At 44.6% G+C, this 21,538-nt stretch overlaps 1 protein-coding gene across 1 annotated transcript in view; it reads left to right on the forward strand.

Annotated features, from left to right (window-relative positions):
- LOC145408494 (uncharacterized) overlaps nt 1–18,149 on the forward strand; it is a 53,553-nt gene extending 35,404 nt beyond the window's left edge. The window contains exons 10-31 of the mRNA XM_080279229.1: nt 2,604–2,767; nt 3,301–3,403; nt 3,527–3,729; nt 4,400–4,583; nt 5,235–5,360; nt 7,280–7,389; nt 7,959–8,062; nt 8,704–8,876; nt 10,155–10,256; nt 10,377–10,532; nt 11,035–11,292; nt 11,907–12,047; nt 12,363–12,479; nt 13,187–13,315; nt 13,568–13,734; nt 14,342–14,470; nt 15,675–15,837; nt 16,155–16,337; nt 16,619–16,759; nt 16,966–17,079; nt 17,694–17,828; nt 18,025–18,149. Coding sequence (XP_080135355.1) covers nt 2,604–2,767; nt 3,301–3,403; nt 3,527–3,729; nt 4,400–4,583; nt 5,235–5,360; nt 7,280–7,389; nt 7,959–8,062; nt 8,704–8,876; nt 10,155–10,256; nt 10,377–10,532; nt 11,035–11,292; nt 11,907–12,047; nt 12,363–12,479; nt 13,187–13,315; nt 13,568–13,734; nt 14,342–14,470; nt 15,675–15,837; nt 16,155–16,337; nt 16,619–16,759; nt 16,966–17,079; nt 17,694–17,828; nt 18,025–18,089 — 3,167 coding nt within the window. The 3' untranslated portion in view covers nt 18,090–18,149. The remainder of the gene's footprint in view (nt 1–2,603; nt 2,768–3,300; nt 3,404–3,526; nt 3,730–4,399; nt 4,584–5,234; nt 5,361–7,279; nt 7,390–7,958; nt 8,063–8,703; nt 8,877–10,154; nt 10,257–10,376; nt 10,533–11,034; nt 11,293–11,906; nt 12,048–12,362; nt 12,480–13,186; nt 13,316–13,567; nt 13,735–14,341; nt 14,471–15,674; nt 15,838–16,154; nt 16,338–16,618; nt 16,760–16,965; nt 17,080–17,693; nt 17,829–18,024) is intronic.
- Nucleotides 18,150–21,538: the final 3,389 nt, after the last annotated feature.

A 21,538-nucleotide genomic window follows, 5' to 3' on the forward strand; every position in this document is an offset into this window, starting at 1 on the left:
GGAAGAGAAGATGGAGGAGGAAGAGGAGAAGGAGGAGGAACAGGAGGAGTAAGTGGAAGAGCAAAACCAGTGGATCGAAAAACAACAGTGGAAGAGAGGAACACAACTCATACGTGGCAGACCAACGAGGTGGATGAGAGAGGGTGGAGGCAGAGAGAAGATGGAGGGAGAGAGAGGGAGCAAGGCGCGAGGTGGAGGCCGGACAGAGTGGATGAAAGGTGGAGGTGGGAGGTGCAGGAGAACGTGACATTTGGGTATGGTGGAGGGAAGGGAAGTGGAAGAGATGATGCAAGGGATGGAGGAACGAAGGGAAGAGAAGGGACTGGAAGAGAAAGAGGAGAAGGAAGAGGAAGAGGAGACACAGATGGGGAGCAAGAAGGAGGACATGGAGGAGGAGACAGAAGAGGGAAGGACGGAACACGGCAGAGAGTAAACATAACGACCATATCAACATTAGATGAAACACACTGGAGGAAACCAAAGGAAGACGTTTCACCGGGAGAAAGGAGGAGATGGGAAGTGGAGGAGGAGGTGAGAAGAGTGGAGGAGGAGAAGAGGAGACAAGGAGGAAGAGGAGGAGGAAGCTGGAGAGTTGAGGAGGAGACGAAGATAACAGAAGATGGAAGTTTGGGACTGGACGTGGAGGAGGGAACGAAAATGGAGAAGGAAACGGAAGGAGGACCTCAGGACACGACCTCTCAGGGAAGGACGTCGCCAGAAGAGGTCCCGACTGGCCAAGGAGGAATGGAGGGAACGACGCCGAGAGGGGAAGAGAAGGAAGAAGAAGAGGGAAGAGAGGAGAATGAGATGATTGTGGCAGAACGCTGGACAAACTACTCCACAATCTACAGTCAGTTTCTACCACACCTTGGCCATCCTACTACGCTTAATCTATATAAATCTAATGATGAGAAATTCATCTACCTGGTACCGTATAGTCTGTCCACTTTAACTTGGCTTAAGATTGCCGTCTTTCCATCCTGAACGCTGAGCTGTAACAAGAGAATAACATTACTGTACTATACTAGTCACGAAGAAATGTTATAGAAAGGACGTAGAGCCATAGTACTGTCTTATTCTGCCACTAAACCACGGGCAATACAGTAGGGTACAAAAGGACAAAAATTTCAGCCAAGTTAAGGTGGACGAACTGTAAAACACAACTCCTCTACTGCTTTTGTGCTGTACTGTTATCTTTCTGTTGTTTGTGTGCTTATCTGGCAGTCATAGAGAAAGCTTAGATGCTCATTTGCTAACATACTTCGTGATTTTACGAACTGTGAATGGAGTGCTCGTAAAATGTTCTACCAACAGAAAAAGCACAAACATGAAGATAGCAGCACACACAGATAAACTACTTTTTAATTAATCAGACATTAACTTGAATCTAAAACCAACCAACCTATCATGAAAAGTTTTCATGACTAAAAGCATATAATTAATGAGAAATAATGAAAGCCCATACTTGTTCAATGACCTCAACTGAACACACACACACACACACACACACACACACACACACACACACACACACACACACACACACACACACACACACACACATCTGTGATCTAACAAAGCAAATCAATAATTACTGTCCTCACAGAACTCTGTTCCATTAAAGGTAGCCTACTTCATTTGGTCACTGCCAGACGGTATTACTCAGCTGAAGGAAGTCCCTTCCCAGCGTAATGTTAATCCTTTTGTCTGTCCCAAACAGAGATAAGATCAACCGAATCCTCTTTTAACTCTTAAACCTGAGCTGACGACTAATTCACCTTAATCTGGCTATCGCCAGACTAATTAATTCGCCACCGGCAGTCCTTCCGAAGCTTAAGGGATTAAACTTTCCATAGCTGGGATTTCTTTTTCTTGATTAAAATCGTTTAATATCTAAGTTTTTCCATGGCCATGACAAGGTTAACTCCTTTAGCACGAGGACATCATATCTGCTTTGTTTCTGTTAGCTGTAGACGATTTTAATCAGCTTTGTTGAGACTCTTAGTACTAGAGAGGTTAGATAAAGTCTTCATTAACCCTCCTCACTATTAGAGTTCTAGGCTAAATCAAGTCTTCTGGCATCAGCAGCAGTAAAATTAAAACGACATGGGATCAGGGGACAAATGTTAGCCTCATACCACCTTTTCCTAGCCGAGAGAGATTTAGTATGTTACCCCACCCATAAGATGACTCGCTGATATGATACGTCAGGGAAGAAAGTAATGTAGGTGTTTGATATATAGCATATTCCAAGGTAGAAGTATACTCGGCCATTATCCACTCCCTTCCACACCTGCCCATACTCCCTCACTCAAATTCCGTCACCTGTATATATAATTCTAGTTTGTGACAGACTATAGTTACGATTGATGGAGCTGGAGGGAGGGGATGTGGGCAGGGGTGAAAGGGTGTGAGTTGAGATCGAATGCGGAGTAATTTTTATTTGGAAGAGACTATAGATAATTCTAATTTTTTTTTTTTTTTTCGGAATAGACTCTGGATGCAATGGAATAAAGTGTTACTAATTTATGTAACTAACTGTACTCAGAGTAAAGATATTAACACAGTCTCGTCCCTCCCCGTCCCCTGTGATGTCCCCGCAGAGGAAGGATGCCCCCCTGGGTACTCGGGCCCTCTGTGCAGTGTGTGGTGTGGGGACTGTCCTGGCGAGTGTAATGAGAAGGGGTGTGTGTGCCCACCTGGTACAGAGGGGCTCACCTGCCAGTATCCATGCGCTACAGGCTTCTATGGACCAGGATGCAAACAGGTGCGCTACACTATTCATATCTGTCATTTTCCTCAGTGGTTACGCCTCCCCAGCCAGAGTAACCCAAGAATTGAATAATTGAACAAATACAATAAATAAAAAAGAAAAAGAAAAAACTCTGATGATGTCTTTTATATTTCATCATTTAAGCCAATAATACTTCACAGCTACAAAGTACAAGTGCATTTACTCTAATCTGACAAAGATCTTTAACCCATTTCAGCTCGGTTAAGAAGCAAGTATAGTCAGAGTGTAGGCTTGGTTAACTAGTGTCCAAGGATTTTAGTATTTACCTCATTTCAAACACTCAAAGAATATCATGCTACCACATTTTAGCATTTAAGTTGTGAGAGTGGCCCAATTCCGTCAGATAAAAACAAATAGAGTGTGGTTGATTTTGGGATGGACTCTCAATCACAGTTAACCCGGATCAAAACAAACCGACTACCGTGGAGGTACAGTGTTGATTTTAGAATGGACTTTTTATCACAGTTTCTTCTCAGTAAACCTTGTCATCCCACCTCTGCCTCCAGGTGTGCCAGTGTCAGAATGGGGGCACTTGTGACCTGGTGACGGGTGCCTGTACCTGTCCTCCTGGGGTGTCTGGAGTGTACTGCGAAGATGGGTGTCCCGCCGGTGAGTCTGCCTGGATCATACACTTAATACACTGTCAGTTTCATACACTTCATACAATCCTCTGCCAGTTTCATATATATGTATGTTGATAAATTAACAGACCTCTAACTCCCCCCCCTTTAGGCCTGTACGGTCGTAAGTGTCGTCGTCAGTGCCCCAGGATCTGCCCCAACAACCGGTGCAATAGACTCTTCGGGTTCTGTGAGTGTGACCCGGGCACGTTCGGACCCACTTGTAACCTGCCCTGCCCTGACTTCACCTGGGGACCCAACTGTAGACATCAGTGCCAATGTCGCATCACCTCTACCATCAAATGCCTCCCTCAGGTAAATCGTCCTCCTGATCTAAGCTAAGCTTGGCTTACCTCTGGTTGAAGTCCTTCCTAACCTTCCCTGCCTTTACATCACCTGGAAACCTAACTGCAGACATCAGTGCTAGTGTTGCGTCAGCTCTACGATGGAATGCATCGCTCAGGTAAATATCAATCTTTATCCTCTCTCACTGGGGTAGCCAGGTGGCTGGGGTGGCACTGACCGCCCCTTAAATATACTTGGCCACTCCAAGTGCCGTTCCAAATTTGGGGGAACTATTCCTGGACCTCCTTAAAGAACTCTTCTTGGACCTCTCCTTAATTAGGATTGGCCACTCCATTTCTAAAAGCTTAGGTACGCCCCGACGACTGTCACTACGAGGGTGTCTTTTTATATCGAGATCATTCCACTTCATCTTTCTACTCATTTACCCACTCACCTATTTGCCCACCTTCCTAACTACCTAGGTATCTGCCCACGTACCTACCTATCTATGTATCCCTTTATCTGTTTATCAATATATTAATCTATCTATCTACTCAGACAAAAGTACGTGAACGTTCTGAAAACAACATGCTGGTCGGTGGGGTACAAGACGCCAAAATGAGTGTCAGTGGACCTTTCTCTCCCTGTAGCTGTCTACCTGTCTATCTGTGTGTCTATTTATCTATCTTTGAACCCACAGACAGGAGTATGCGAGTGCCAACCAGGTTACGTAGGAAAGAACTGCTCCGAGAAATGCCCAGAGGGTCGGTGGGGTCCAGGGTGCCTGAATCAGTGCCAGTGTGACGGTGCGGCCTGCCATGCTGCCACCGGTACATGTATCAAGGACTGTCCCGCTGGTCGTACCGGTCCACAGTGCCAGACGCGTGAGTTGTGCAAGAGTTTTGTGCTGTGTATTGTGTACGTCGCATGCTGTTTCGCGAGGAAGTTAGACTCATTTTAGCTTCCTCATTTCTCTTTCTCTCAGTTAGTCTGTCTGCATCTGTCTCTGAGTGTCATATATATATATATATATATATATATATATATATATATATATATATATATATATATATATATATATATATATATATATATATATATATATATGTGTGTGTGTGTGTGTGTGTGTATGTTTGTGTGTGTGTGTGTGTGTGTGTGTGTGTGTGTGTGTGTGTGTGTGTGTGTGTGTGTGTGTGTGTGTGTGTGTGTGTGTGTGTGTGTGTGTGTGTGTGTGTGTGTGTGTGTGTGTGTGTGTGTGTGTGTGTGTGTGTGTGTGTGTGTGTGTGTGTGTGTGTGTGTGTGTGTGTGTGTGTGTGTTTATGTATGTATGTATGTGTGTGTGAGTGTTTGTCTCACTGAACTGTATATCCGTCTTTTTTTCCCCCTCTACCTTTCTCTATGTAAGCACGGCAAACCCAAACACAGTCCTTTCATAAACATATTTTACCTTATATCCTGGTCAACAAACGCACCAATATACCATACATCTCCATATATCCGAGTACCCGAACCGATCGCTTCTGGTGGTACGACAGCGTGCTCCCCGGGTCAGTTCGGGCCGGGGTGCGTGCAGACGTGCGATTGCGAGGGACGTGGCTGCGATCCCGTCACCGGCCAGTGTCACTGCCCTTCAGGGACCTACGGACCGGAGTGCCGCACCAGTGAGTACACCTTGCAAGATTAACCACCGCTCCACAGCCAGGCACCTGCATCTCATCTCCACCAAGCACCTGCATGACCTAACTTACCTGACCTAATGCAACTTAACCTAGTCAAACATTCTGGAACACATACTGAAGTTCCGAATCAATGACTGCTCTGCCAAACCCTCCACTGATCCTTTATCGAGCACCTGCATGGCCTCACTTAATCTAACCACAGCCAACCCACAGACTGGAGTACTGCACCATTGAGCATACCCTGCCACACTGTCCAATGCTCCAACACCGGGCACCTGCATGACCTAGCCTTAACTGACCTAAACTAAACCGAGAGAAAAACTACCGTACCAGTAAGTATACTCTGCCACACCACCCATCTCTCCTCCACCTGTTGCCTGGCCTGACCCAACTTAACCTGAAAAAACTCACGTGCTAAAGTGTCGCACCAGTTAGCAGCCAAAGCACCCCAACCACTCGTCGCCCCGCCAAGCCACCACCTGCACGGCTTAACGGTACAGCCATTGAAAAAGACGTGCCAAGGGGCCCTCACAATCCGACGAGAATATGGATTTGAGTCTGCTTGGATACCACGAGTAGACAAAACTGGAAACAAGCCGAGATGCATGCAACGCTAGATAAGTGTTTGTGAAGCACTGAACTACACGATCTGCTTCCTATAGGCTATACATGTTCATGTCTGTGGGTCTTGGTCTAGATGGTATTGGAGAGTTCGGTAAATCTTTTTATTGCAGTGATTATATTGCGTAGCTAATACACTTGAACATTTTCGTGTATACTGTTTATATCATTTTAATATTGTTAGTAGTTTGCATCAGAAACATACAAGAAAATAATGAGGTGCAAATTACTAATAAAGAAATGCTACTAAATCTCCACTGCTATTCCACTATACGACTCCTAAACACATGGCATTTCTACTCTCATCCTCAGTGGATCGAGTTTGCTAAGACTTTAACGCATTTTTGCACGTCAGCTTTTGCACCATGCGAATGAGAACAGCCATCAACATAAAAGGCGTTAACTTATTATAATCACTTAATACCGAAACTACAGTGGAAGCAAGATAACATACTAATGTTTAATGTTATATTTGGAAATGAGGTTTGCACGATGATGGTGCTGATGATAATAATGATATTTATGACCATATATGCTTGATAATAAAGAGGGTAGTTGTGTGTGAGATGAGGAGACGGTGGTATTGTGGTGTGGAGTGTGAGGGTGCAGAGTGTGAGAATAAAATCAGCATGTGTTGTGTTGCCAGGTGTAACAAGGGTGACAGGACAGTGGTGTGGTGGTGCAGGGTGTATGGTGTTGGAAGGAGACTAATATAAGCAATGACTGATATTGTGTTGCAGGGTGTGAGAAGATTACTAAGATGCTGAGTGATATTGTGGTGCAGTGTGAGATGAGTGCCATGATATTGTGGTGCAAGGTGTGAGAAAGTTATTAATGTGTAAAGAGAAAGTCAGGTGATATTGTGGTGTGGAGTGTAGGTTGTGAGGAGGATGCTGATGTGTGAAGGTTGTAATGGTGTAAATTATAATATGGAGAGAGAGAGAGAGAGAGAGAGAGAGAGAGAGAGAGAGAGAGAGAGAGAGAGAGAGAGAGTACAGATATATTGGTACAAGGTGTGAGAAAAATATTATAGTAGGTTTGTTTTTCATCTGACAGAGGTCCATAACACCCGTTTAGCTCAGTTGAAGGCCAGGTAAAATAAGAGTGGAGGCTAAATTTGACTAGTAACCAAGGAGATTCATTCTTACCTCATAACTCTGGCTCACCGCATTTCATTCACCCTCGACTCAGTATTCAAGTTGTGAGGGTGGGCCAGTTCCGTCAGATGAAAGCAAACTGGCTATAATTTGTGAGGAAAATTTACTAATATGGTGATACAGGGTGTGAGGAGGGTCGGTGGGGCGAGAGCTGCCTGAAGGAGTGCCAGTGCCATGGGAATGCCACATGTGACCCTGTGACTGGAGAGTGCCGATGTCCACCAGGATTTAAGGTCAGTGCCACTCTTTTTCCTTCCCTTTCTTCTTCCATCTATGCATCCACCTACGCTATCCATCCACCCAATCATCCGTCCGTCTATCCATCCACTCATCCATCCATCCACCCAGTGCGATCCTGTTTCTAGAGAGTGCCAGTGTCCACCAGGTTTCAGGGCCAGTCACATGCTCAAGAATTTTTATCAGTAATGTTATGTTTCATTTAATTCGCTGGGCACTGTGTTCATAGTTCTCGTGCTGTTATGGTTTCTCTCTCTTGTTTCTGTTTTCTTCCCACCCCATTGATTTTATTGGATAGTACTGTAGGATGATGATGATGATGATGATGATGATGATGAAGATGTGTACACAGGGGATTGGGGTGCGAACAACAGTGTGGACGAAGCAAGTGAAGATTGCTGTCGTTTAAATGGGTGTTAGGGCTGATGCTAATGATCACACACACACACACACACACACACACACACACACACACACACACACACACACACACACACACACACACACACACACACACACACAAGGGTTAATAATGATGATGATGGTGATGACGTGATACACCCAGGGTCCGGAGTGTGGTGAGCAGTGTGGGCGAGGCAGGTGGGGTGAGGACTGTCGCCGTTCGTGTAGGTGTCTCCATGGGGCCTCCTGTCATCCTGTCACCGGCAGGTAAAAAGGAAATAAGCAGATAGATAATGATAATGATAATAATAATAATAATAATAATAATAATAATAATAATAAAAATAATAGATAAATAAATAAATTAACAAGAAGTAAAATTCGTACTCATAAAATAGAATAAATCTTGTTATAATGATATTAATTATAATATGTCGAGAGAGAGAGAGAGAGAGAGAGAGAGAGAGAGAGAGTGTACAGTAGGTGTGAATGTGGCTCAGGATACACAGGATGTTTTATAAAGTTGATGTGTATGTGTGGCCGTGTGCTTATAGGTGAGAGTGTGGACCAAGAGGCAGATCATTTTGTAACATCAGTGCGAATGTGTGTGTGTGTGTGTGAGTGTGTGTGTGAGAGAGAAAGAGAGAGAGAGAGAGAGACTACGTTTTAATGTTAATGAAGCAATAGAGTAAAGCGGAACAGATTTTGAAAATGTATTTCTAAAGTATGTCGACTTACCTGCATCCTTGTACAGTAAATGAGAATAAAGAATGAGACGATGATGATGATGATGATGGTGATGGTGATGATGATGATGATATTGATGATGATTATGGTGATGATATTGATGATGATGATGATGATGATATGGACGATGATGGTGATGATGATGATGATGATGCATCCAGGTGTGAGTGCGGTCCAGGGTACACGGGCGACTTCTGCGGTCGGCCATGTACCCCCGGGACCTACGGGCCTGACTGCTCCCTGACCTGCCAGTGTGAGGATGGCGCCATCTGTGACGCGGTGACTGGCAGGTGCCCATGTCCACCTGGCCTCACAGGACCTGACTGCACCCAGCGTGAGTTGTTAACACTGTGTATCTGTTGTTTCACTGGGATATTATATTTACTTATGTTCTCCCTGAAATACTCATTAATAGTAAGATTTTCGGAGCTGGTTACCATCGATCCTATGAGGTACTATACCATAAGAGTGAAGTGTGGCTGCAAGCTTGGTAACCTGCCACACGATCACTCGTAGGCAGGGAATTCATCCATAGATACAAAGGCCAAATTGAGACTCGTTCACTGTTGCAAATATTATAACATCTCTGATTTATTTTCTCCCAGCATTTTCCAGCAGCTTATTGGAAGTAATTAGCGGTTTAGCACTTGATTTACCTTTAAGTGCATAGAAAACATCAGCCGCACCATTTCCATACTCATTATTGGTATCCCTTGAGAAAGCATGACGTCATTTTATTTTTACCTCCGCCAACGAAGCTGGAGGTGGTTATGTATTCACCTACGTTTGTCAGTTTGTCCACACGATATCTCCAAAAGTTTTCAATGAATTTCAATGAAATTTTGTGAAAGGGTGGGCCATGGACCAAGAAAGAATTGATTATATTTTGGGACGGATCCGGATCCTGTGTATCTCGCACAATATCTCCACGGATCCGCATCCGGATCCGGATCCTTTTTAATGGCACTGGCACTGGCGGAGGTATGCGCTTTCTAAATGCTTTCTAGTTTTATGTCTGATTTTATGGAGAAAATTTACACTAATTCTCCCAGGATACTTCATGTAATCATACCTGTCTGGCTAAGTTATGTAAATAATTTCTTCTATATCGCGTTATTAGCTGTTCTGAACTCACCAGTCTGCACATTACAAGCATCGGAGATAGCCAGATCAAAGTGATTAAAGTACATGCCATCGACAAACCCAGGGGCCACTGACTGACGTCATGAAGGGTATCCGGGAGCAAAGTGCTACTTGCTTTATACTCTCTCTATTATAACTTGGCCTTAAACTGCCACCTTTCCATCATGAATGTTGGATAATAACAATAGACGAACACTGGAATATAATGCCAGCTACGAAAAAAATATATACATAGGAAGAAAGTAGGGCCGTAGTATCGTCTTATTCTGCCACTAAGGTGTGCGAACTAACCTGCGAAAGGATGAAAATCTGGGACAAGTTAAAATGAAAGAATTATGGTAAAATTTTAATTAAGAAGAACCAGCGCCTAAGCACCTCCAGTAGAGTGCATGATAAAAAATTTCATCAGTTTTTACGGAAGTGGAAGTGCGAGAATGTATTTTAGATGTTTAGGTGTACTGTGTTGCAGGTTGTCCCGAGGGCCGCTATGGACAGGACTGTGCCAGAGTCTGTGATTGTCCACACTCCAACATGTGCAACCCCGTCACCGGTGATTGCATCTGTCCACCAGGTACTCTAGTGTAAAATTCATATATTCATCCCATCAAATATCAAACTTATACGAAAGAAAAAAGAATAGTTGAGGATGTTTCTAAACAGGAAGGATTCAAAAAAAGAAATGCTGTCACAGGTCTGCGCGGTGAGTCCTGTTCTGAGCGGTGTCCAGAGGGTCTGTGGGGTCCTGACTGTTTGCAGGAGTGCCAGTGTGGGGACCATATGGTGTGCAACCCAGTCACAGGGGAGTGCCAGTGTCCACCAGGCAGGCATGGGATACTCTGCACTGAGGGTGGGTAACATTAACAACTCAGTCAGATGCCATCATTCTTGTTGTACCCTTTTTGCTCCAACTTGGCCTTAAGTTGTCATCTCACCACCTTGAGTGTTGCGTTGTTACAGTAAATTAACACTAGAATATGATGCTAGGCAAGAAGAAGTGCCATGGAAAGGTTGTAGAGCTTAGTGTCTTTCTCTGCCATTAAACCGTGAGAGATAAACTGCAAAAGAACAAAGTTTAGGCCAAGTTAAAGTAGATACAAAATACCACTTGATGATTTAGTTCAAATAAGGGGAGATTTTTTGAACTGAAGGTGCTACATTTAGCCTTCTCTTTAACACGAGAGGTCCTTCTTAACCCCTTCAGTCAGACAACGTTTATATATATTTTTTTCTTGGTGGCAGCAGACGACCTAGTTTTATTCTGGAAAAAGTTTTCGAACTAGAGGGTGTAGGATTGAAGTGGTTAAAAACAATCCATAATACTTTTACCTTTCTCCCTCCCGCCTGTACAGAGTGCCCCGCGGACAGGTGGGGGGAAAACTGCGAACATACGTGTCTGTGCCACAACGGAGCGTCCTGTGACTGGCGGACAGGTGCGTGTATCTGTCCCCCAGGGTTCACGGGCGCCACCTGCCAGGAAAGATGCCCGACGGGGACCTACGGGGACAACTGCCGCTATGCCTGCATGTGTCAGAACAACGCCACCTGCCACCACGAGACCGGCGCCTGTATGTGTCCACCAGGATATACCGGCGACGCTTGCCAGTACGGTTAGTTTACCCTTTCATCATCGGGACAACTTTAGCATCCATTCCAGCTAACACCAAGCAATTAGATTTAGCTGGGAGTAAGTACAGCAGTCTGAAAGTGTTAGTAGTCTCCCCATTAACCCTTGCATGATGGGGACAACTCTAGTATATTTTTAGATTTAGCCATGAGTGAGTTACGGAAACCTGAGAGTGATAGCATTTTTCTCCCAGCAGCACAGTAATGAGGGACCTGGATGGAACCTCTACTGTTGCAGGTTGTGTTCAAGGGGAAGGTTGTGGCTTAGAAAAATTGATTATCTGCCCTGGCGCCTGCATGTTGATAATCTCTCTCTCTCTCTCTCTCTCTGTTTGTATGTGTGTGTGTGTGTGTGTGTGTGTGTGTGTGTGTGTGTGTGTGTGTGTATGTGTGTGTGTGTATACTAAAAAGTGTGAGGAAAGTACGCACACATCTCAGTACCAGCTATCGTGCCAATGAAAGGAAGGCACGTATACCAATATCCCACCTCACTGCACGTATCTTTATTTGCTCCGTGTGTTGCGTACGTGTATTGACAGGCACGTAAAATTACAAATCCTTCACTATACTACGGCTTATCTCTTGTGTGCACGTACAGAGTGTGAGGCGGGCACGTACGGTCCAGATTGCCAGCTTACGTGTCGATGTAAGCACGGGGGTCGCTGCCACCCTGTCACGGGCGCCTGTCAGTGTCCTCCAGGATGGCGCGGACATCACTGCCAGAAGAAGTGCCACCATGGTATGTACAGTGCCATCAAGTTCAGTGTAATGGAGGAGGTGATGATGATGATGATGATGGTGATGGTGATGATGATGATGACGACGATGATGATAGTGATGGCGATGATGATGATGATGATGAAGACTGTTATGATGATGACGATGATGATAATGATGGTGATGATGATGATGATGAGAATGATGGTAATGATGATGATGACTGTAATGATGATGACGATGACAGTAATGATGATGATACTGATAACGATGACGATGATAATGACGATAATTCTGTTGATGATGACGACGACGATGATCATGCTATATTTGCCAGGCTGGTGGGGCGAGGACTGTGGTCAGATGTGCGACTGCGAGGTTGGTGCGACTTGCGACCACGTGACGGGGGAGTGCACCTGTCCGTCTGGCTACATCGGCGAGAAATGCGAGACAGGTGTGTGAGACGCGATTCAACACAGCGCAGGATAATGAACACCCTATTATTTTTAGAACCCACCCTATATTTCAATGCCCCACCCCATATGCAGTACCCATAACCCCCCTCATATTTACGAGTATGTGGTTGGTGTCCTATCCCAATTTGTCTGCACCCACCTCTTTCCTCTACGTCACACTGCTCTATCGGTGACAAGAGGTAGACAGGTATGTGGTGTACTATTCAGCAGTGTGCAATACAGTTTAGTGACCCCTTTTATTAGCAGTACCTTACCTGTCCTTCGTATGCAACCTATTCTAGTTCCCATCTCATTTTCAAGTAATCACACAGGTTTTTAATACGCACTTTAGTACAAACCTCATTAAGTACAAATGTAATACAAACCCGATTTCATTAACTATTCTGCTTCAGCCCAAAGTCCCTCACTAGCCCTATCCATTGCCCACAAAGCCCCTCATTAACCCTCTTCCCTGCCCACAAAGCTTCTTGCTAACCCTGTTCCCTGCCCACAAAGTCCTTCACTAACCCTTTTCCCTGCCCACAATGCCTCTTCCTAACCCTCTTCCTTGCCCACAAAGCCTCTCACTAACCATCCTTCCTGCCCACAAAGCTCCTTCCTAACCCTCGCCCCTGCCCACAAACCCCCTTCTTAACCCTCTTCTCTGCCCACAGAGCCTCTCACTAACCCTCTTCCCTTTCTACAGTGTGTCCAGCAGGTTTCTACGGCGAGGGGTGCAATGAGAGGTGCCGGTGCCCGCCTGGTGAACCCTGCCACCACATCACCGGGGAGTGCCAGTGTCCTCCAGGCCTCAGGGGCGACCAGTGCCAACAGTGTAAGTATCCCTGTTCCCCCCCCCTTCTCTCTCTCTCTCTCTCTCTCTCTCTCTCTCTCTCTCTCTCTCTCTCTTTCTAAGATGGGACAAAATGTGAAGAAGGTTGGTGGGGCGAACATTGCAGTGAGAGGCGCGATTGCTCCAAGGAGAAACTGTGCAGTGTTAATCAATCTATCAATCAATCAGTCAATCAACAAACCAACCAATCAACCAGTCAATCAATCAATCAATCAATCAACCTTTCCTGGACAGACTGCGAGGAAGGTTGGTGGGGCGAGGGTTGCACTGAGAGGTGTGACTGTACTGAGGAGGAGCTGTGCAACCCCACCAACGGCACCTGCTACTGTCCCACCGGCCGCAGGGGACGCAACTGCCGCAGGCCATGTCCCAAGGGCCGGTACGGGGTCGAGTGTAAGCAGGTAAGTACAGTAATTAAGTCTTAAGGTGTAATCAGGGGCAGTATATCAAGCGCCGTTGGAGATTTCGTCATACCTCTTCCTTGGCGAGTTGGTTTGCCTGTTACGCATCGCTCTCCTCTTGTATGTTATTGATGTCGATAATAAAACGGCAGAAATAACATACAGGAGAATGGTAAAGTGTAAAATGCTAACTAATTAGTTAAAGAAGAGTTGTTACGGAGCCTCCTCTGACACCTAATAGTATTTTTGGACCTTCCCACTCCATTTTCTGGTGGAACGTGGGTTTGATATAATAGTGACTCGCTTGATTTAAAAGGCATCAGTACACACTTGGCGCGAAACAGTGTGATGCCACAGACAATGGTTATTGCAAACGCTCGGTGATTCTGTTCCACGTTAGTTAACTTGTTTTTCTTAAAAATGACATGTATTTCTAGGTTCTGACATTTCTTTGCCAGTGTTGTTATCGTGTGTATTGTGTACATTCAGATAATTAGAAGGATAATTTTCTTGTGACATAAAAGATATACTTATCGTTTAAGGTCTCAATGGATCCTTCCTGCGTGGTACTTTTTTTTTTTTTTATGTGTACGTGTGTGCATTGCAGAAGTGTAAGTGTGTGAACAACGGTACGTGTGATGCAGTGACGGGGCAGTGCCAGTGTCCTCCCGGCTATTACGGCCCGACCTGCTCCATACCCTGCTTCGCTGCACCTGAGGCAGCCACATGCAACCAGGTTGGTTCATATGCAGCCTCATACAATTGCACTGTCGCTTTGTCATACCCACCCTTACTGTATCTATATCAACCGTTATTGAGGTTCACTGCAGGACCTTACTTTATCGTCGGAAGGAGGGTCCTTCACCTTGGGGTGGATTATTCACCCACTATCTTCCGATACAAGCCCTTTGCATCATCTAGGTTACCACAGTTATCTCCTATATATAATACTCTGCCAACCTACGAAGAGAGTGGATGGACACCTTAGTAGAGAGGCGCTAGTTGTCAGTTCCGGAGTGGTAATGCTGCTGCTGCTGATGATGATGATGAAGGTGTTGATGATAATGGTGATGGCGAGTTCATTGATGACGATGACAGTGATTACTCTGATGATGATAAGGAGGATGAGGATGAATTCTATTTGCCTCACCACGAGTTCCAGCCAGGTCACATAATCGACAAGACAACTTTAGCCCAGATTCAGATTAGACGGTAAAAAAATTAAATCCACACGTCCGTCCAGCCTGTCACGTCCAGGCATCCGGTGTGTCAGATCTGAGGGGGATGCGGAGCTAAAAGTGACATCAGACTCTCCTTTACTGTTTCATTGATTAAGAATGTAACAGTCGTATATTTAAACTCTTGAATCCGATTACGTATTTTAAATCATGTTCTTAGTATTTTTAAATAATTTTACCCGGCTTCGGAGAGACTTTTGGGTCTGGAAGGATTAGATAAGGTTTTCATACACTATTTTATTATTCGATGTCTTCCCAAACTATACAGAAAAAAATCGCCAGAAAATCGCAAAAACAAAGTGCAGTGTTCATAGTAGTTTATATCCTACTTTGTTTGCTTTACTCCCCAGCCAGCTCCCCCCTCCCAAAGAATATCAGGAGATACCAAAAATTAATATCCTTTATCCCAGTTAGTTCCATTTACTTCCCCCAAACTGAAAAAAAAAAAATGAAATACGTGTAACAAGAATGATGTAAAAGCAAAGGGTAGTATACTGTATATCCTAGTCTGTATCCTTCTTGTACAGACGTGTGATTGAATATGGAGTAATGATAATGATGATGGTGGCGGTGGTGGTGGTCGAGGTGGTAACACGAAGCTGTGAGCATAATGATAAGGATGATGATGGTGGTGATGGTGACGTGTAGCTGCGAGCATAGTGATGATGATAATGATGATGATGCATTGTGGTTTCCGTTCAGACCTGCGACTGTGAGCACGGCGGGGTATGCACAGCCACGGGGGAGTGTCGTTGCCCTGCTGGGTATACGGGGCCTCGCTGCCAAACCACCTGTCCTGATAACACCTGGGGACCCAAGTGTGCGTTCAAGTGTCAGTGCAAGAACGACGCCATCTGTCATCCAGGTAACACACTGACTCACTGCTAACACCTTTATTTAATCATTTCGCTGACCTGGATTTAGCAAGGTGTTTTATTCCAGCTAAAACTATACGACTTTAGTTAGTGCAGGGTAAGATTAGAACTTGGAGGCTTAAGAATGTGTATCAGTACCAGGATGTCTGCACACCTTAAAATTAATACAGTAAGTGTTTTCTGAAAGCAGCAACAGAGGCTTTGTGTGTGTGTGTGTGTGTGTGTGTGTGTGTGTGTGTGTGTGTACTAAAAGATGAGACATACTTCTACTACAGGTAATTTCTATTCTGCTTTATTCCTTGTGCAGCTACGGGGGAGTGTCAGTGTGGTGTTGGGTGGACGGGTCGGTACTGTGACGAGGAGTGCCCGCCTGGTCTCTACGGGCCTGACTGCCGCCTCGACTGCGCCTGCCACCACAACCACACCTGTGACAGACTCTCCGGGTGTTGTGTGTGTGGACCAGGCTACTACGGACGCTACTGTGAGCTTGGTACGTCACAGTGATGATGATGGTGATGATAGTGGTGTTAACAGTGATGGTTGTGATGATGATAAGGATAATAAAGACGAAGACGATAACAGAAAGCTCCCAAGACCTAACCTTTATCCCTACCGATAATAATGAATGCTCTAGACCTAATTCTTTTGCCCCCAACCCTTGCAGCGTGCCCACCTACCACCTGTATGATCTGAGAGTGTTATTATCTGTGCCTTTACTCCACCTGTATTACCTAAAGGTAGCTATTAATAAGTCTTCCTCTACCCGTACAGTGTGCCCACCTGGCTTCTACGGTGCGTACTGTACTCAGGTGTGCGAGTGTTACAACGGTGCCACCTGTGATCCCAAGACAGGGGAGTGCCACTGTGCACCTGGATTCATGGGACCTACCTGCTCCGATACCTGCCCGCCAGGTGAGTGAAAGATAGGAGTGCCACAACCTCCTTTTCATAATTTTATCTACCACCTTACATCTCCAAATGTACTGTATCTGTATCGAAGTGGTGATATAATGACTGATGATGATGATGATAATAATGGCTGATGATGCTAATGATGATGCTACTGCAGTGTATAATATTTGCCCTTGTTTTCACACCTCTGTTCCACCCCTTGACAGGTCGGTTTGGGCCCGGGTGCGAGGAGGAGTGTGAGTGTGGAAACTACGCGTGTCGTGCAGAGACGGGAGAGTGCCTGTGTCCACCAGGATTCAAGGGCCCCTACTGTGCTTCCGGTATGAGAGAGAGAGAGAGAGAGAGAGAGAGAGAGAGTCTATGTCCACTGGTTTACTGTCCCTGTACTCTTTTGCTTTCCGTCCATCAATACTGAATGCTGAGCCCTAAAAATTGATTAAAAATAGAATTTGATGCCAGTCACGAAGAAATGTCTGGCTATACCACTGAACTTTTCTGCCACTGATGTGCGTGAAATAAGCAGCAAAAGAACGAAAGTCTGGGCCATGACAAAAAAGTATTATACAGACAGTCAAGAGCGTATCTGAACTTTCTGCCTCATTTACATTTTGAAGTAGTGGGCTGGGCATTTGAAAATATTCGCTGTTTACACTTCCCTGGCGCATATGCTTACAGTTTTTATCAATGCATCTGGTAGAAGGAATTTTATGGAACATGTAAAATATATGATATGTGCAGAATTATATATCTTAGAAAAAAGCGCAAACAGCAACATTGTTTACTGTCAAACTTCGATCACTTTTTTGAAAACGCTCTTCAGAATGAGTATACACGAGGGTAATAAGCTGTGTTCCATATAATTCCAATTTGAAAAGGACTCTGCGCTCTGTCACCTCCCCTCCGGTCCACCTCTCATCTTTCTGCCCTTCTCCAGAGTGCGAAGAGGGTCGGTACGGTCCAGGGTGCCAGGAGGTGTGTGAGTGCCACCACGGAGGCACCTGCGACCCCGCCACAGGCCAGTGCGAGTGTCCACCGGGATGGCTGGGACCAAAGTGCCAGTATAGAGATGGTGAGTCCAACTTAATATAGGCTAACTAGTGGGCGTGTTGTGTTGGTGGATATAACACACACACACACACACACACACACACACACACACACACACACACACACACACACACACACACACATGTACAAAAGAAATACTGTCGTTTTCCATTAAAGAAAAAAAAAAAAAACTAACCATTCTTCTTCCTCCTCTTCAGCTCCACCTTACGTCACCCATCCTGATCACCGAGACCGATCAGACATCCCCGTTGAGGAGAGCTGAGTGCCACACAGCCCCAAGTGCCACCAAGTCAGCAGAACCACTAAGTCGTCAGTGCCACGAAGCCAGCAGTGTCATGTGATTACTGTAGTAGTAGCATATGATTATCAATGTCATGTGGTCAAACACTGTCACAACCTCAGCACTAACACGTGGTTAAAAAGGGACGCGAGGATCAAGTAATCGTCCTATCTTCAGCAGTGTCACATGATCACCAGTGTCATATGATCAGCGGTGTCGTATGATCAGCGGTGTCATGTGATCAGCGGTGTCATATGATCGGCAGTGTCATGTGACCAGCAGTGGCATGGGATTCGAATTTCCCTGTACTCAGCAGTGCTGCATAATAACCAGTGCTACAGGTTCAGCCAAATAGCTTACGTGGTTAGAGGAGTGTCATTTATATATCGTATCGTCCAGTCAACAGAGTGTCACAAGAGTTATTATAGTGCCACGTAGTTTGGAGAGTGATGAGTTCATATCAGTGCCACGTGTATAAGTGTCACAAGCGGTGACAGTATAATCAGTAGCAAGTGCCCAGTATCTGTGTTACGTGCCTAGTTGTTGTACCAGTATTTGCGAAGTGACAATACGAAACAGAAAGGACGTAATGATGTAATAACAAAATGTATTTAGAAGGCAGTTTTATTTTAAGTTAAGCAGTACAACCCCACTGGAAACCTTGGCGTAAAAGGATAAACTTATGGATAAACTTTTTTTTCCCCGCAAGAAGAACAAGGAAATGAAAGTGTATACCTAATCTTTCTATGTCTCTGTTTCTTCTTGCATAAACAATTCTTATTTACGATAAGGAACAAGGCAAGGAAAATAGGGGACATAATCTTGCAGTGTCCATAATTCATTCTGCCGAAATACATCTTAGTTACGACAGGGATTTGATCGTAAGTGTACAGCCTGGAACTGAGATGAGTGGAAGGGCTGCCAAGCGTAGAGCTGTTACTGTTGGTGTAAATATGGCAACGCCTTCCTGGTGTTCGGAGCACCAGTTTCCGTCATCGGGGTGCAAGACTGATGTTAAACGTGCACAGGCCACTGCAGTGTGCCATTTTGTGCTTCAGGGCGTCTCAGGGGAAGGGTCTACCAAATGGAAAACTGGATACAGTGATATTGTTGAAAACAAATAGAAAGCATAAACAACAAAAATGAAAGAAAATGGAAGAACCTACGCAGAATTAGAAGTGTGCAAAAATATTCAGAGTCAAGAAGTGATCGCTAGATACTGTGATGTGTCTTGGTTTAATCAAATGAATGAATTATATCCACATACCGAAGCAAACACAAATTCGATATGTAAATTCTTCCATTTATATCGTATGAGTTATAATGACAGTGATACTAACCACAAACTTTCAAAGCGTGAGAACCAGAAACACTGCCTCACTGACTCGCACTCACCCCAAAATTCATACCAAACCTTTTGTGGGTCAGTGGGGCATTTCAAAGATCATGAAGACATTATGTGTTGCTGCTGACCATATCAAAGGCAGGCATCAAGTACAGTGGGCATTAATATCTATATCTACTTAAACTTGGTCAAACATTTAAAATGTCTTGCCTAACTAACGAGTAATTATAAAGAGGATTCGTGTCTTGCTTCAAGTGTTCGGAGTGACAGGCATGTAAAGGGGCGCCTGATACAACTATGAACACTGAAGTCCAGTCTCACTTCAGCAGTTCAAAACAGACGTGTAACGAGACATCTGAATATCAGCATGAACAACATCCCACCGAAATCGAATATCGCTTCAAAAGTTCGGAGGCTTGGACTCATAAAGGAAGATCTGGAATATGGCAAGAACAATCCACTGGAGTTAAGAGTCTTGCTTTAAAAGTTCGAAGTTTCGGATGCGTGAGGTCGAGTCTCACTTCGAGTGTTCGTAGCTTCCGACGGTTAAAGGGGTAAGTGGAATAAGACCAAGGACAAGATCCCACCGACTTCAAATCTCGTTTCAAAAATTCGGAGCCAACTAGAATATGGATACCATCTCGCAAAGGAGCCATCTACACCTTTGACATAAAGGAACATCTGCAGTTTCATTTGCATTGCTGCCGAACCAACTGTCAAATAATTATATTCCTAAACACCTTGAATCCAGTGATGTAATTTTTTTTTAGTTTATTCTTGCTATTACTAGACTATTTTTATTGAATTTAGGAGATATCTCTAGTAGCGAAGGAGTTAATCAAGGCTATATCTAACTTCTCCACTTCGAAAAGTCTCTCCTGAGCTGAATTAAATCATCTAGGAACACAAGAATCATTAAAAAAAGAAAAAAGGCAATTAGAGTAAACGATCAATACTCTGTGACAGATGCTCCACACCATCACTGCCATGATCACCAAAAAATATGTATCTGTCTTAAAAGTCTAGCCGAGCACACGGAAAACACGTTGCACTGCAGTACAGTTACAGTCAATAGTTCAGTTACAGTGTCTCAATACTGCGTTAAAACCTAATGCCATATTGATGATGGTGTGGTCCCAGGTTCATCTGAAATGTGAACTCGGTGCACTACAGACTGTAGTTGGCCTTATCCTGCGGTCCACCACTTTCTTTCTAGAGGACTGGGAGTGAGATGATGGGCGTTTGAATAACCAGGCAGCGGTGCCGTTCGGTATTTTATTTTACCACCACATGAAGGCGTCCGTCCACCCCAAAGAAAAAAAAAAAACAGCAAAATCATCTGGGTTGGATTAACGCGTCATTATTCGGAATCCTAGACGGGTAACAGAATTATTGACGGTAACGCTACGTCATAGAGTAATTTTATGGTCACACACACAACCTTCTTTCGACCCGGATGCACAAACCTAAGATCAACTCCTTCTGGTAACTGACTGGTTTTCACAGGAGGAACAAGGACAGTGTAGTATCTTCTCATGTATCTTGTCCTCCCTGCAAAAACAAATCTCAGTTAGTAGGGAAAATATATAAACATAGCTCATTTTTATTGCAGGAAGGTCTAGGAAAAAAAGAGTGTAAAACTTTCCCATTTCTCGTTCTCCCTGCAATAGAAAAATTGAGTTACGAGATGCAGTCGACCGTAAATGTTTGTGAATATACCCGGGCTCCAACGTCATATTTAACAGGATGTGGTAAAAGCAAGATCATTTGTCCTGTAGGTACTAGATGGGGACCCCTTCACGTGGTGGCACCGATATAACCGAGTTGCTCCACTTCCCGGTAACACAGACGTCCCACAACTTTTTCCCTGTACCCCGAAAGGAGGATGGTGGACTGCAGAAGGAGAGTAACTTCAGCCTACAGTCCACGGGGTTCACGTTCAGATGAGGCTGGGGTTGCAATTACCACAACTAACCTACTCTTACTACTTAGTCCTGTAGATTTCCTCAGTACTGTACGGCTAGCTGGTTGGTCAGTAATTTTGATGTGGTGTGTTCGTAGTGAGAGTCTGTGCATTAACATAGTG

Source organism: Coenobita brevimanus, chromosome 8 (genome assembly GCF_032717465.1).
Source record: "Coenobita brevimanus isolate Jiangsu-jjx chromosome 8, ASM3271746v2, whole genome shotgun sequence".
NCBI lineage: Eukaryota > Metazoa > Arthropoda > Malacostraca > Decapoda > Coenobitidae > Coenobita > Coenobita brevimanus.